The sequence below is a fragment of the Equus caballus genome, chromosome 11 (genome assembly GCF_041296265.1).
Source record: "Equus caballus isolate H_3958 breed thoroughbred chromosome 11, TB-T2T, whole genome shotgun sequence".
NCBI lineage: Eukaryota > Metazoa > Chordata > Mammalia > Perissodactyla > Equidae > Equus > Equus caballus.
Window position 1 is genome coordinate 447,343 of NC_091694.1, and position 17,623 is coordinate 464,965.

Sequence of the window (17,623 nt, forward strand, 5' to 3'; positions counted from 1 at the left end):
ACCCACATTAACACCATGGTATCGCTGAGCCAGGGAACGCAAACACACCGCCAAGCGGGTGATAGCAAGTCACGGCTCAAGACCCAAGCCCAGAGCAATCCCAGGAGGGGACAGGGTCTCAGAGGAGTGGAGACGAGAGACAACAGCAGAGCCAGGAGTAGGCAGGTTCCAGAGAGAGAAAGGCCAAGATGGGCTCAGGGACACGGGCCTCAGGACACCAGGGGCAACGGGAAGCAAAAAACTGACGAGAAGGACCTCAGAGATGACGGGGGGAGTGGAGTGGAGGGCAAGCAACCGTCCATGTGAAACAAATGGAGAAGACGCTCTGGGTCACCTGCTCATCTCTGCACCCAACGTCCCTGGAAGAACACAGGGGAAAGGGGGGGGCCTGGACGCTATGTGCAGGGGGTGGAGCAGAGGGAGGCGTGTCATCATCTTTCATTTTGAATCTTTAACTAAAATATTACCCAGTGAAAAACATCAACACGACTAGGCGAGAAGGGAAAGGAAGCGCGCTAATCTCCTGCTGAGACAGGGCGGCTCGTGAGGCCACAAGGCACCACCATAAGCTCCTGAGCGTCTCAGAGACTCTGCAAAGTCAGCAGGAGCCACAGCACACCCAGGACCCACCACAGGGACCCGGGACTGTGGGGCTGCAGTCCATCTGCTAACTAGAGGACCCAGAGGGCTTAGTTCAGACAGTAGACACGGAGGAACCCAGCAAGGCTGATGGGGCCCAGCTCCCCTCCTCCCTGAGGTACCCTGCTTCTGCCATGGCCTGGACTAGTGAGTCTGAACACATTACCTCCGGGGTCCTGTCCCGAGGTGATGCTGCTGGGGCCAGCAAGGAGTTAAACCGTGGTTTTCTAAGCAGTGGGAGTGCAGGGGGCCGCAGGCACTGAAGGCCACCTGCACGTTCACGGGATGGGGCACGGGATAGCCATGCTGCTCACACTGGTCCTATGGGGCCCCCATAAAGCCCCTCAGGGACTGGTGCAGCTCCACGCCACACACCCTGGTCCAGAAACACGGCAAGGAGTGAAATAACAGTCCCAGGAGTGGGATGTTCCTACAGTCAATGGAATTAACGTCCTGTTTCTGACCCATTTCAGAAAAGGCTGGCAGCTCACCACACGTCCCAGGAGGACACAAAAGGAGGGACGAGATCAGAGCAGCAGCTAGCCCTGCTGCCCCGCCTCATCTCACACCCCCTCCCTGGCTGTCCCTGCTTCTCAGTGTCTTCAAACATCCAGTCTGCGGTTAATTCCTGTGTGTGCCTCGCTCTACAATCAGGTATTTCACACCCATGTGTGCAGGTGCTGTCCAGGGGGAGCCCATCTGCAGGTGCACTCAGGCCTCTGCTTGGATTCAGGGTGGCGGCCCCTTCCTTCAATGTCCTGCTTGCTGCTGTGAATGCCGGCCTGGGATCAAGAGCAGCAGGACCATTTCCACCCTCCACACCCTGGCTACAAAAATCAGAGGAGTTTGTTAAAATGAGAAGATAAAGGCCTAGAAGCATTTGGAGATGGAACTAACTAGGACAACTGAAACTAGATCAAGATGGGACGGTCTGGAAACAGGACCACCATCTGACCAGAGCAGTCGTCTGAGAGCAAAGACATCCAACGAACCCTGCTGAGACGTGTGAAGCTCAGGCCCAGGCGGCAGGCGGAGGCGCAGCAGCCGGAGGAGAGAGGAGGCTGAGGGGCCAGGCAGGACGGGAGGCCGAGCAGGGACTCGAGAGGGCCCGTGAGAAGGGAGGGGAGGCGGCTACGTGAGGACAGCGTGAGGAGGGCTGGGTAAGACGGCTTCAAACGACAGAGGGAACATGCAGAGGCACTCCAGGGAGGACAGAGAACTGGGGAAGTGCCTGAGACCCACAGTATGCTGGCATCTGGGCCGGAGAGGATGGGCTGCAGGGAATTCCCACCCTCCAAAATCCCATCTCGAAGCCCTGCCCTCTCCTGTGGCAAGACGGTCTGCTGCAGCCACTCCACGGCTCCCGCTCAGCAGCCGCCCCGGATGCACACCACTGGCCCGGGGCCAGCTGGGTCCCAGCATGATCAGCATGCCACCAGAAAAGAATTCCAAGACACCGCCCTGTGAGGAGCCAGCAGAACCGCCACACAGACGGGGAAGCACATGCACAAGAAGCAAATGCTTTCTGCCCCTCGTCTGTGGCTTCCAGAGGCCTAAGGAGGGCTGTGTTCCACTGGCAGAGAACAGCGAGTGGTTTCCACTGAAAACACACGGCCACACGCACAGTACTGTTCTGAAAAGACGGCCAACAGCTGACATACTGTTTCCTGCACCCCTCAAACGCCACGGAGCAGCTCGAGGCCAAGTGCAGGAAGCAGCCTGCTCCGAGAGAGCTCGCTGTGGGATGCTCGCAGAGCGATCTCGGCTGCACGCGCACGCACGCACGCACGCACGCACGCGCGCGCGCACCCAAAACTGCTGACCTACAGCTTTCTCCACGCACAGTGGCAGCTCCAGAAGAAAAACAACCAGCTAATGAGGGCAGGAGTCAAGGAGGGGGCCTAACAAACACCACGTGTCCTCCACACCTGCTTCTGAAACCACATTAACTGGAGAGTCCTCAGGGAGCCCAAGCACTGTGCCTTCCGCGAGTGCGCACAGGCCCAAGAGACCACCTATGCTGCCAGGGACTCTCCCCTTTGACCCTGGCCTGCAGGCCCCAGGCTCAGACCCCCAAAACCCGCCATCTACACATTCTGGCCCACCCCCACATCGTGGGCAGGCCACGTGCCACCCAGACACCAGACTTCTCTGAAGGGCCACAGGTATGATGCAACACTACCACACGTGGCTGTCTAAGTTTAAACCTGATAAAAGTAAATAAATTTAGAATAAGACCTCAGTCACACTAGCCCCTGTTTAAAGTCTCAACAGTCCCACGTGGCCAGTGGCTCCACAGAGTCAGATCTGGAACATGCCATCATCACAGGAAGCTCTCCAAGACCACGCAGGCCTGCATTTACTCCAGTAAGCACAGCATTCTCTAAGGGTAAATATGTGTGTGCATCTGTTCGAAACTGATTTTTCTTTTTCCTTAAGGTTTTTAAATGCAGTGGAGTCTAAGCTGATAAAAGAAATACACTAGAAATAGCTACAGCTCTCAAATTTAACTTGGAAAGGAAAAAAAGGGGGCTTGGGGGCTCTGACAAACAGCTCCACGTAAAAGGATACGAGGAAAGAAAAGCCACTGCTTTTACCCAGAAACACATCCCCCTTTACCTCCTCACATACCTGAAGCAGTCCAGCACAGACCCGACCACGTCGTCCGCCAGCTCCTTGGGAAGCCTCCCAGCCATCCTACCGATGCTGAAAGAGAGGTCATGCTCCATCAGTGTCGCCAACCCCGCACAGGAGGCCACGCCGAGCAGGAACCGCCCCAAGCCGTCTTCCTCCCCAGAGACAAGAGAGGAGAGGCTGACCCTAAGCCAGCCTCACCCATGCTCTGCCCCCCAGAAGGCCACCCCCATCAGGGAGCCCCACCACATGAACATGAGAAGACTACACAGATGGACAGGCATCCACACGCATCTGAGGAGGACTGGGCCCCTGGGCTGTGCAATGCGTCGCTGCCAGTCAAAAGCACCCAGCACGGGGCCTCACTGTCACCCTGAACCCTCCAGACCCTCCGGCCCAGTGGGCCGCCCCACTTCCAGGCTGGACGCCAACTGTGCTGGCTCCGTCAGGCCACCAACATGGGATCAGCCTCCCCAGCCAGCTCCTGGCCAGATGCGCCCCGGGAAGCCCCACCCTCCCAGCCCCTCGCACTCCAACCAGACGTGCCCCTGGGCTCAGGGATGGGTGCTGCTGCAGTGAAGCCCCGAGTGTGCCCGTCAGCCCGGGTGCTGTGCATCTGGAGAGATGGGTACAAAGGCCTGGGGGACCTCAGGAAGGAGCCCCCGGCACTGCACCGCTCTACTCTCCTCCACAGCAGAGAGCACGGCGCATCTTCAATGTCCACTGTGTGCTTTGCCCCACTGGCCGCAGCTCCACAAGGCCTGGCCTGATGGGTGGGCCGCAACCCACACCGGACACCTCTGAGGCCGCTCCCCCAGGCACAAGAGAGGACAAACCAGCCCCCCTTGGGGCACCTGCTCGTACATGGGGGCCACACATACGTGGGCAAAGGGGGCGGGTTGTATGACAAGGACATGGAAGAGCAGGAGGTAAAAAGGCAATGCAGCATGCTCCCACCTCTGCCTATTCCAACCAGGATGGCAGGAAAACAAAGGGGCCGCGAGTCAACCACAGGCGCTATCTGCAAATTCAGAGCATAAAGCGAGAACATAAAGTAGAAAAAGATCATTCTATCCTGTAGAAACTTCTAAGCTATCCACTGCTCTCAAATCCCACAGGAAGTGCTGAGTGATTAAAGGCTCACCAGGTGGCCCCAGCCCAGCGCCTCCCGCTCAGCGAGCTGGACACCTACCCTTTGGCCGCAGACCACCGCACGACAGTGTCCTTGTCCTTCAATCCGACCAGCAGCTGCTCTGGAAGAACACAGGAGGCAGGGCTGTGAGCTCCACGGATCCCCCGCTGTTCACCATCCCCATGCTAGGTAAGTTCTTAAGTTTCCAGCGTTAGGAACCCACCCCACATGTCACTCGAAAGAGCACAGGAAGGGAATTAGACTAAGATCTTAATCCTAATTACAAGAAAGAACGTTTCCTTCTCCGTGTTTTTAAATCATCGTTTAAAGCCAATTTTTGTCTTTCTTCCTAAGAAGTAGATCCACCCCTCAGAGCAGTCACGGGGCAGTAAGCACCAGCAAGGGTGGAGGTCAGCGGCAACCCCAAGCAGGGGAGGAAGGCTTCCCAGAGAAAACAGTGCCTGCAGGAGGCCACAGAAGAGCAGCTCAATGGGGACGCAGTCTTGGAGATAGGCTGGACTTCAGGAAGAGCCACACAAAGGCCTGAAGGAAGTCGGGGAGTTGCCAGAGGCTTTGTGGTAAGGGGCTTGAGAGCCACAGTTGGCAGGAACCTTCACGAGGGCAGGCCCGGGAAGGCCTGACTCGGAGGAAGGACAGCAGCCTGTGGGTCCAAGCTCTCTGGGACCAGGGCAGGCTAGAGCCCCAAGGAGGAGACAGCAGGTGTAGACAACTCTGGGAAGAAACCTACTGTGAAGGAGAGAAGAGTGGAGTGAGCAGAGAGCAAGACAGCACTGGAGGCAGGTAGGAGACCCCACCATGGAGGGGGGGCTGGGAGGGACACGAAGCAGCGGGTGGTGGGAGGCAGGAGAGACCAACAAGGAAGGGGTGGTCAGAGGCTGGCCCTGCTGGGTGAGGCCTGGTCCGCAGGGGAGGCGGGGGGGAGCAGGCAGGGTATGTAGGGCCCATCAGAGAGAGCCTCTGCCCTTCTCTGTGCAGAGGAGATGCCACCTCAGTGACAGGTGGGCAGGTGGAGAGCTCTGTGGGTTTGAGGTGGCAGGAGCACAGCAGGGTGCAGGTGGGGCAAGGCCAGGAAAGCCACCACTCCATTTCCCCAGGAAAATGCCGAGGCCACTGGCTGGACACAACCAGGTTAGGCGTGAGGAAAGCAGCGTGAGCAGGGGAGACAGCGTAGGGGCCAGAGACACGGGCAGGAGAGCGATGGCATCTGCCTGGGCTCTGACTCGCAGAGAGAGCGTGGAGACAGGAGGCTCGCATATGGAGGCAAAGTGTGGGGGATGCCAGGCTCCAGTGGGCGTGGAGGTTCCCGTACGGACAGGACTGGGCATCAGGACTGCAGGCCAGTGGCCACATGCTCAATGGGCAAGGAAGGTCACAGAAGGTCACGTGATGCTGGCACAGAGAGGGGCAGGAGGTGGTGCAGCCAGCGAAACGCGGTTTGGAGGAGCCAATGCCCAGAAGCGCCAGCATGAAGCAAACGGACCCCACCCAGACTGAGGCAGCGGCAGCCTGCAGCAGCAGACCCCTCGCACCTATGACACGCTCCACCTCCTCGGGGACGTCATCATCTGCATCACCATCAGGAGTCTCCGCATGTGTCTGGGGCTCTCTTCGACCCTGGGCACAGAGCTGCAGGTTAGCGGCCAATGAGCGGCAGCCACGCTGGTACCTGCAGAAACCAAACACAATCTCAGACCTGCTGCCACCACCGGGAGCCTAGAAGACAAACAATCCTGATGACCAAAATTAATGATCTAGCACCACTTGGATGAAAGGACGAAAACCTGTGACAAGTCCTTGTGTTGTACAGAGACAGGATGGAAAGTAGAAGTATTAAGTGTCGTCAGCACAGACTGCCAAGAAAAGACATGACCTGACAGCCACAGAGCGCAGATCTGAGCTCCAGACCAATGTGAAATCCCCACGTGCCGTAAGGTCTCCACAGCCAAGAGGTGGGAGATAAGGTGACAGGGAGGAGGCATCCGAGAGAAGCACAGGGAGGGCCCTCAAACAACCCACTGCCTCATCCTCACTCACACTGGCTCTGCCTTCTGGCCCAGCAAGGACTGCCCCAGGCAGAGGCCGGCCAGCCCTTCGTCACCAGAGCAACTCCCACAGGTGCTGCCTCCGGCACACTCTCCCAGTCCCCACCAACCACGGCCCTCCTCCCCACCCAAGTGGAGGCCACCAGCATTAACTCCACTATGGGCCGTGGAGGGCCCCCAGCACAGGCTGGCTCAGCTGTACAACTCTGCAGCCCCTGAACCGCTCGCCGCCTCAGTTTCCCCCCTGGTAAAATGAGGTCCTACACAGGGGCTGCGACAAGGACGAGAGGAGGTGCACGAAGCCCCCACACCAAGGCCTGTGCAGAGAGAGGCCCACAGGCGCCACCTTCCCTTCTGGAAGGGCTGTGAGACACACATGGGCCTGACTCTCGGAGGTCCCAGCCCACAACAAGGCCTGGGCACAAAGGTCCCAAGTCCAGTCAGAGCGAATGCTGGGCACTGCGGTCTGAGGCCAATTCCAGGACACAGACAACGTGGGCTTTGGAGACAGAACAGGAGACTAAAAGACCAGCCCAGACATGGTTAACTGTGGCCTTGAATGACTCATCAAGGCCTCATCTCTCCGGGCCTCAGTTTCCAACTCTGTGAAACAAGGACAGTGGCAGGTAATTCCCAGGTGACATTAAAAATTCATTGTTTTAAGCTGCTAAATTTTGGGGTACTCAGTTATGTGGCTGTGATATTATGAATTATAAGAAACATATATTTGGTCTTTGTCCACTTCTGGATGACATGTCTTTTGTTATATGGATGAGGTGACTTTGGGGAAGCCCTAAGGACAGGGGCTGGTCACTGGGGGAACCAACCGTGTAAACAGAAGGTGGGAACTTTCAGTCCTGCCCCCTAACCTCCAGGGAGGGAAAAGGGGCTGGAGGTTGAATCCATTGCCAATGGCCGATGATTTAATCAATCATGCCTGTGTAATGAAGCCTCCATAAAAACCCAAAAGGATGGGGTTCAGAGAGCTTCCAGGTTGCTGAACACACGCAGATTTGGGGAGAGTGGGGCACCTGGTGAGGGCATGGAAGCTCCACACCCTTTTCCTATCTCTTGCCCTATACATGTCTTCCATCTGGCTGTTCCTGAGTTATATCCTCTTATAACAAACCAGTAATCTAGTAAGTGAAATGTTTTCCTGAGTTCTGTGAGCCACTCTAGTAAACTAACCGAACCAGAGGAGGGAGTCGTGGAAACCTCCAATCTATACCTGGTCGGTCAGCCCACATGACACCTGGACTTGTGACTGGAGTCTGAAGTTGGGGCGGGGGGACAGTCTTGTGGGACTGAGCCCTTAACCTGTGAGGTATGACACCATCTCCGGGTAGACAGTGTCAGAACTGAGCTAAACTGTAGGACACTCAGCTGGTGTCAGAGAACTGCTTGGTGTAGGGGAAAGCCCACGTCAGAGTTGGTGCTGGAAGTGGAGTAACAACCAATAACAGCACAGGGGGACATCGCCAGCCATCACAGGGCTGCTGTTGGGACCACGGAGCAACCAGCACGACGCTCACAAGCCACAGCAGTCACCTGGCGGCAAAAGTCAGCAGCCTGCTATTCCTCCTCAAATGAGCACACACACTGGTCGGTCACAGGAGCAGTCCTCACTTCATGCTCAGTAACCAGAGACCTGACGACAGCTGAAATACGGCAGACTGGAGGCTGCCATCAGACTCAGCGCTCTGTCACAAACAACCGCAAAACCTGGATAGACACATAAGCCCACCGTTGGCAAGGCACAAGATGACAACCAAGGCTGGGCTACCATCCCTCAGAGCAGGGCAGCCCCAGGGGCCCCGACTTCACCTCTGCTTCCTCACCAAAGGTACTTTCTCCACTGCGCACAGAAAAATAGAACCCTAGCAGAGAGCAGCAGTCTTGCCAGGTGGAGAAAACAACATTTGTGACTACTGAGACGGCTACTATTTGGGGACAGATGTTGGAGAAAAGGAGTTGCTGAAAAGGAACCCCAAAATTCTGCATAAAAATCCTGTTGGATCCTTGGGTGACCCCTAAGACACACGAGTGCAGGTCAAGACCCAGAAGCGCCATCAGAGGGCAGCTTGGAGGCTGAGAGCTGAGCAGAGCTCAGGGTCACGTGGCATCAGGGAGGCAGGGAGACGCGCCCGCAGAAGGAACTGAAAGGCCATGCGCTGGACGTGAGGAGCACGCTGCAGGAGGGAGGGCTGCACTCCAGGGAGGCAGAACTGAAAGAAACCCACCCTACCGAGACCTCCTAGAGGCAGGAGGGGAGCAACGCCAGCGAGCCCCAGCTGCTAGGCGGGCTCACCCTCTTAAGGGGAAAACAACCAGCAGGAGAACGATACTAAAAGACATAACAAAACACGAGAAGATGAAATGAAAAAATACAAGAGGAAGGAAGATGAAAGAAAAAGAAAACAAACAGCGAGCGAGATGGTAGACTTCAACGAACCACGTCAACAATCGCAGTAAATGCACACGACATGCAGACTGAATGAAAGAATTATGATGCTAAACTATCTCCTTCCCACATAAATGTCTACAGCACTTGTGTGGTTACTTCATGTGTCAACCTGACTGGGTCACAGGGTACCCAGATATTTGGTCAAACATTATTCTGAGTGTGTCTGTGAGGGTGTTTTTCGCTGAGATTAACATTTAAATCAGCGCACTGAGCAAACCAGACTGCCCTCCCCAGTGTGGGTGGGCCTCATCCAATCAATTGAAGGCTGAAGAGAGCAAATAGCTTGATCCTCCCTCTAGTAAGAGAGTATTCTTCTTGCCTTTGGACTCGAACTGAAACCTGGGCTCTTCCTGGGTCTCAAGCCTGCCAAGTTTCATAAGACACCATCAGCTCTCCTGGGTCTCCAGTTTGCCAACTCACCCAGCAGATCCGGGGACTTGTCAGCCTCCATAATCACAGAAGCCGTTTCCTTAGACTCAGTCTCTTTATACAGAGACATTCAGTCCATAGGCTCTGTTTCTCTGGAGAACCCTCATTCAGTACCAAACATTAATTTTCCGTGGCATTCTGGAAACTAACGACAAACATTTACATAAAGACTTCATATAGAACGAGTTACATGCAGAACACCCAAAAGTAAAACATCACACACACCTCTGGAAGCTGCTGTAACTGGAGACAAAGGCTGAGCTGAACGTAATTAAATTAATTCTTCCCACCACGCATAATAATACTTGAAATAAAACTCAAGACTGTTAGAAACACAGTACCCCAAGTGCAGTGGAAAAGTCTGTTTCCAAGGGAGCCACTAATCCGAAAGCCATCTATTAATAAAGCAGGCCGCCTAGAGATTGCTAAGATGTCACTGCCACCGACAGGCAACGACAGCTTTGTTTTCTGAATAAACCCCAAGGAGTGAGCTTGTTTTCTCTGAAAGAAGCCTGTGATTCAGATCTATCATTGATCAAAATGGAGCTTTCCCCACAGCAAGTCCACATTAGTAAAGTTGTATTGTACCTGAATGCCACATAAACACAAAAACAAGCTTTTCTTGTCATCACTCCAGCTTCGATTATTCTAACTGGAAGATGTAGGGTCAGAAAATAACGAAAAGGAAAACTGTTCTTTCCAAAATCAGAAACACTTGAGACTAAGAAAAACATGAAAGCAGAAGATACTCTTTACCCATCAGCCTACTCTGTCAGCCCCCAGGAAGACAGGTGGTCACCACACCAGCCACCGACAGACGCTCAGGCCACGCACGGCCACGGCCTAATCTACCAACCTCCACTTCGCCAGCTTCGGTTTCAGGAAGGTCAGGCCCAGCCGCTGCACGAGCTTCACACCGAGTTTGCGGAGCAGGGTCTGGTTGCTGTCGGGGAGCCTGCAGCCGTCCAGGCACTCGAGAACGGTGGCAGCTGTGAACAACAGCACATCAGCTCAGTGTGATGGGAAGGGTGCTACACCATCTCCCAAACTGCACCCTCTGTCTGACACCTACCACATCAAAACCACAGACGGTTCCACAGGCCCCTCAAACGCAGGTGCTGGCATAAATCTACACTGAAGCCTCAACTCCATTTCACAGAGCCCCTCACCCCATGCCATTTACTAAGTGAGCTCGGGTCGCACCTCTCGACTTTCTCACTGTGAAGCAGCAAACGCGGAGATTGGCAGAGCAAAGAAGAGCCCCAGAGAGCAGGAGAAGCCTTTCCAAGTGAAGAGAACAGCTTGTGCAAAAACACACAGAGGACTACAAGAGACACGCAAACGGAACTGGGGTTGTGTTGTTTTATCGTCGTCTCACACGGGACTCACATGGCATCACAGAGGAATGATGAGACCAAGGCATGAGGCTGCGGGAACGAGGAGGACCGTAAACCTGATGGGAAGGGTCTCCATGAGAAGGGAAATGGCTCGACCGTCCCTCCGCTGCCAAGGCTGTCTGGGGGAGTGAGGTGGGTGTCGGAGGGAAGCCGAGACCAGGAAAGTGCACAGGATGGTTTTTTGTGTGAGATAAGGAGAGAGGGACTTCAAGATGAGTTGTAACAGCATCTGAATAATTTCCCAAAGGACCCAAATGGGCGCAGTGACTAACCTGGTCTAACTGACTGCCACTCAGAACAGACCCGGGGTCCACGCATGCACTTCCTCCGAGGACAAGACGCAAACACAGAGTGGTCACTGCTTTTTCTCAGGTGTGATAATGATGTCAGGGTCATGTTTTTAAAGAGTCCCTATCTTCGAGAGATACCTACTGAAAGAGCTGCAGGTGAAATGACAGGTGTCTGGGTGGGAGGAGGAGCACAGAAGAAACAAGAGTCCCCGTGAATTAAAGACCTGAAGCCTGCGAGAGAAATATGGGAGTTCATGACACCATTCTCTCCTCCTGAATACGTGTATGAAATTTTCCAGAAGGAAAACTTTAAAAAAAAAAATAGACTCAACTACTCAAATCTGAGTTATATATCTTCTAAAACATGGAACTCAAAGAAATTTCTCTTGGCCCAGGTAGTAAACCTCTCTGCAGCAAGAATCACTGCACTATTTTCATAAAACGAAGTGAATCTAAAATTAACAGAATGAGGCAAAAGGCAAAAGATGTGGCTGTGGCTACAGGAAGAACACAGCTGGAGACCTAGGGGCTGTGTCAAGGTCACTAAGTCCCCCAGGATCAACACCCGGCAGCCAGGGCGTCAGGAACCCCAAGCTGCTGCACAAGGCCCAAAAGTTAGATTATTAACACACACAGCCACACAACAAACAAAAAGCCCAAGAGCCATGACAGCGTCCAGATCCAGCAAGTTCCAGACTCCTGCACCTACGAACAAGACGTTAAGGAGACACACATGATCACAACTCACAAAACACCCTCTCTTACAAACAACCCTTACCATAGGGTAAACAGTCTTCACGTTTTCCATGCTTAAATATTTGTGCCTAAAAAGAGAAAAAAAATGCTATTAAAATGTTGCAAATACATTTACAAATTTAAAACACAGATTATCAAAACAATTCATGGTATCTTCGAGAATTTTTATTCTAAACACTCACCACCAAATAACAAGAGCACAGTTTCTGCACACAATAAAGAAAGGGATTACAAGAGACTGGAGGGGAAACTTCCCAAAGAGGAAACGTAAAATCGTAAAATCGGGAGGCAGTGAGAAAGCGCAATTCACTGTGGAGGACGCGGACCTCCCAGCTGACTGAGCTAGCCTCTAAGAAGGAGAGTAAAGAATCTCACTGGGTGTTTTTAATTACCTGTGTACAAACAAAGATACCAAAGGATAAAAGTTATAGTCGAAGCATCTCACACAAAAGTGAAGAACCCAAGCATTCCTTCTTGGTCAACAAATGAGAAAGGCATACATCCGCCTCCTCCTGTGGGGCCCGTCAGCACTGGTCACCTGGACCCACGGGACTGACGTCCAAGGGGTCCTAGCATGAAGTCTCCAGTTCACTTGCCCTGTAACCAGTGACTACCTCCAAACTCGAAGACCTTGCAGGCCCTGAATTCTCAACTTGAAATCTTATCCTCTGCTTTCCAGTCTGGAAGACGAATGGGACAACTGACACAAGCCTCCAAGCCCCTTAAACAAAGAATCCCAGCGCTGAGCACGTTTAAAAGCAGCTAAAAAATTTCTCTTCCTTCAAAACTAGTATTTACCCGGCAAGGTGAGAACTGCCTCTGAAGGTATGTGGGCCCATCTGCTCTGGACCCCAGCCCCACACCAGGTCCTGACAGCCAGGGAGTGGCTCAGCGGAGGTGGAGGGGACTTCCCAAAAGCCCTGGCCCGTGGTCTTTCACACAGAGACTAGCGGCCATCCGGCCCTGGCGTGAACAGCACCGATGCTGAGGTAGGCTGGGGACATCACAGCACACAAGGCACCGTGCACTCTCCCAGAAAGGGGCCCCAGGGCTCCACTGCCTCTCCCAGCACCCGTCACGCAGCCCCGCCTCGGCAGCTCCCTTCTTGGGCCTGGACGTCTGGGAGATGCCCTGCAAAGCCCCCGGCAGAAGTCACGCTCTTCCGCTCCTCCCTGTCCAAGCCCGAGACCCTGAGCGAGCCTCCAGTGAGGAAGCTCAGACACTTCCTTCACTCCACCACCTTTAGCGACCCCACACCACCGCCACCAAAGGAGCCACCCCACACCATGCGAGGCACTCACAAACAGCAAGACAGGTCCTGCCCTCCACAGCCATGTGTGAAATGTCCCATATCACGACTTAGAAAGCCAGTCCGAAAACACTGACAATCTGTATCTTTGCAATTTGGGTGTATCACAATGGGAAGTCACCTGGATCCCGTAGCTTCTTCCTGGTGAATTTCTAAAGGAGTCAGGGAGATAGCTCGGTGGAAAGGAAGGAAGAGACTGTCCTGCAGCTGGATGGGTGGGGGCACAACATGAGCACCAAGGTGAAGCACCCCACAGCCCTCGGCACCCACTCACCCTCCTGCAGCTAGCGGCCATGAGAGCACACTCCACCCGAGCTAGAAGGGAGGAGTGGCCTGGCCATCAGCCTCCTGCCCACCAACTGCTATGACAAGCCCCATAGACAGGCACAAGGGACAGACACCTAACCTGATGGCCGCGGAAACAGTCTAGGACCAGGAGTAAGAAAAGAGTGGGCCACACCATGCGGCCCAGTTCCCGTCTGAGGGCAAGGCTCTCGAACCAGCCACTCTTCCCTTGGCTCTGCCACCGCAGCCCCGTGGAAGCTGCAGACATCCACCTGGCAGCACACCTGGAGCCAGGCCAGGTTTTCAAACATGGACTCAGATGGTTCAGACCCTGACAACAAAGCTTACAGGACAGACACTTCTGACTTTAAAAAACCTACATGTCAAAGTTCACAAGAATAATCTGACAGTGACCTTTCCAGTTCTGAATTGCTATACATGCAAATCCCATGACAGAAAACCCCTGCCAAGGACAGAGGCTTCGCTGAGGATACCACTTTCCCTCCAAGCAGGAAGCACAGGGCAACAGAGCTGAGCAGGGGGTGCCGGTGGCCCTTCCCTCAGGGCTGGCATGTCCCAGGTCACAGGGACAACATGCCCCTCAGAGACACACATGTGTGTCCAGGAACACTCTCCTCCCTGTGTTCTCAGGGCACAAGGCCATCCACACAGCCAGTGCCTCTTCACACAACTGGTTCCACACGAAAAATATCTGAAAACATTGTAAGGCCACAAGTTATAAAAACCATGAGGTTTCAATCAACTATTGAAAGTGATATTCAGTAATCGTACACTTAACAAAAACACAAATAAATGTCTTAGTATAAAAGTAATTGCTAACACAAATTTTGCCAAATTTCCTAAGATCGCGAAACACTCAATTATACCAATAGCTGTTGATGACAGTGAGGAGAAAATACCAGCCTGAAGATTTACTCTCAGCTACTGAAGCACCAGAACCACCGCTCAGCACTCTAATCTCTGCCCGCACCAACGCTCTGCACCCCGCTGCAGTCAACCAGAGAGGAGCCGAGCCAGGACGCGGGAGCCCGGCAGGCAGGCACAGTGGGCTAATCAGCAGAGATTCACATTTAAGCATTATTGAGCTCAAAGTGCGTAGCACACGTTTTCTTACAAGGGTACTGAAATCAGAACCACCACCATGTGGGGAATAATGATGTTTTCTTTTGTTTTAAAAAGAAGTCCTCAAAATGATTTGACGATTATGTGGAATACACGCTCAAATATTTAGAGGCAGTACAATGACTTAACTTAAAATAGTTCAACAACAAAAATATGTGTTTATTTTTATATATACACACATGTGTGCACATACATAAATATACATACACACACATTTTATTTTTATATATACACACGTGTGCACATACATATATACACACATTTTATTTTTATATATACACACGTGTGCACATACATATATACATACACACATTTTATTTTTATATATACATACATGTGTGCACATACATATACACACACACATTTTATATATACACATGTGTGCACATACATATATACACATTTTATTCATATATATACACACGTGTGCACATATATATATATACACACATTTTATTCATATATATACACACACATTTTATTTTTATATATACACACATGTGTGCATACATATATATACACAGATTTTATTTTTATATATACACACGTGTGCACATACATACACACATTTTATTTTTATATACACACGTGTGCACATACATATATGTACATACACACCTTTTATTTTTATATATACACACATGTGTGCACATACATATATACATACACACATTTTATTTTTATATATACACACGTGTGCATACATATATATACACACCTTTTATTTTTACATATACACACATGTGTGCACATACATATATACACATACACCTTTTGTTTTTATATATACACACGTGTGCACATACATATATACATACACATTTTATTTTTATATATACACACATGTGTGCACATACATATATACACATACACACATTTTATTTTTTATAAAAAAGTCAGGAACACAGGGACTTCACAAGAGATCCTATAGAAATTAAAAGCGTAATACAGAAATTTTATAAACAACGTCATGACAACAAATTAGACAACTCAAAGGAAATAGACCCATTCCAAGAAAGATACAAATTACCAAAAAATGACCTAAGACGACACAGAAAATTTGGGGCCGGCCCAGTGGCATAGCGGTTAAGTTTGCACGTTTCGCTTCAGCAGCCCAGGGTTCGCTGGTTTGGATCCCAGGCGCAGACCTACACATTGCCATCAAGCCATGCTGTGGCAGGCATCCCACATATAAAGTAGAGGAAGATGGGCAGTGGATGTTAGCTCAGGGCCAGTCTTCCTCAGCAAAAAAAAAAAAAAAAAAAAGGAAAGAAAGAAAGAAAAGAAATATAAAATTTGAATAGACCTGTATCATGTAAAGAAATTTAATTAGTAATTTAGAATCTTCCCACAAAGAAAACCCTAGGCTTACATGGCTTCACTAATGAATTCTAGCAAGTATTTAAGGAAAAAATAACAATATCCTACAAAAGCTTTAAGAGAACAGAGAAAAGAACACTTCCCAGCTTCACTGTATGAGGCCAGTGTTAGCCTGATAAAAAGCCAAAGACATCAGAAGAAAACCACAGACCAATATCCCTCATGAATGTGCACACAAAAACCCTTCACAAAGTATCAACAAGCTGAATCAAGGAACACGCTCAGCCAATGCTACTCCACAACCAAAGGAGTTTACCCCCATTCGCATGGAATGTAAGTCTGGTTTAACATCCAAAACACAACTAATGTGATGTGCATATTAACAGAATAGAGGACAAAACACATACAATGACTTCAATAAAAGCAGGAAAAGCACCGGGCAAAATTCAACATAATGAAAGCTCTCAACCAACTCGGAACAAGAGGGAATTTCCTCAACATGATAAAGAGTACCCGTGAAAACCCACCGCTAGCATCCCACTCAATATAAAAGACTGAATGCTTTCTCCTAAATCCAATAAGGACAAAACTCAACAAATTTTCAATGGAGCAGTGAGAAGACACTCCAGACTAGACCCTGGGGGGCTACAGGAGAAGGAGGAGCCGGCTGGCCCAGATGACCCTAGAGGGGCTCCAGAGTCAGCAGAAGCATGGAGTAGAACCTTCCAGAAGGGTAGAAGGGGGTCTCAGGCATAAACAGAACATATTAGAAGTAGACTATATTAAGGATTGATGAAGAAAAGAAAAAGATAAGCAAACTACAGGAAAATCAAAACTATACAAATTATGGTCCATACATGAAACAAACAACAATATGGCAGGATTTTGATCAACGGGAATGTTAGAAAGTAGAATCCAACTGACATTAGCACCAGGCACAAGACCCCTTTATAAGGACACTGGGACTGCAGAACAGAAAGTGAAACCCCCACAATGAGCAGCGTTATTCAGAATAACGTAAATGCTGTTGATTCTAAAAGTTACAAGCAATAACTCTAAAGACAAAGCGAAAGACTTTAGTAAGGATACAGAACAGAATGTAAATATTGTCCACTCAGATAACACACAAGTGAAGGCACAGCTGGCTGAGAGGGCCCAGCCCTGACGACGTCCCCTTACAGGGAGCAGGTAGGGTCTGGAGCACCCACGTGGAGGGCAAGGCAGAAGAAACAGAGGTCCGTCAGGTATCACAGCTACAACCGAGAGCTCCTGGAAAGAGCAGCGTCATCACCAATGCTGGGAGAGGGCAGCAACGGAGTAAATGAGCCAAGCCAGCAACTCGAGAGAGGAAACTGTGAGTGAAGCCAGGCAAGGGGCGCACGTCACGTAGAGAGGGCAGCAGTCACCCTCAGAAGCCAGCGAGGTGTCTGAGAGGACGAGCTGCAGTGACAAGGGCAGGGCAAGGGACTAGCAATTTTTCAGTACAAACCGCCTGAATGGCTTGATCAGCCGATCTCTAACCAGGTGTGGAATAAAAACGTTTTTCATCCTCAATCTGCTGAATCTGCTGAGGGACCATCTGCACGTGTGGGACAGAGGAGCACTAGACCAACAGGGCACCAGAGGGCACCGGGCCTTCCCCGCCTGAGAGCCACGCAAACCACCACTGCACGCCTGCGTGACCAGGCAGGAGGGTCCCTTCTCTGAATCTGTTTCCTCAGTACACAAAACAGGGGCAATGACATCCTCTCTACTCCACTGA

The 17,623-nt window shown here is 51.4% G+C and overlaps 1 protein-coding gene across 15 annotated transcripts in view; it reads right to left on the reverse strand.

Moving 5' to 3' along the window:
• The window catches only part of TBCD (tubulin folding cofactor D), a 190,981-nt gene that overhangs the window by 135,938 nt on the left and 37,420 nt on the right, over positions 1–17,623 (reverse strand). For all 15 annotated transcript variants that reach the window (XM_023651679.2, XM_070226685.1, XM_070226683.1 and 12 more), the window contains exons 8-12: positions 11,827–11,872; positions 10,218–10,350; positions 5,956–6,092; positions 4,466–4,526; positions 3,271–3,345 (exon numbers count right to left, since the gene is read on the reverse strand). In XM_023651679.2, coding sequence (XP_023507447.2) covers positions 3,271–3,345; positions 4,466–4,526; positions 5,956–6,092; positions 10,218–10,350; positions 11,827–11,872 — 452 coding nt within the window. The remainder of the gene's footprint in view (positions 1–3,270; positions 3,346–4,465; positions 4,527–5,955; positions 6,093–10,217; positions 10,351–11,826; positions 11,873–17,623) is intronic.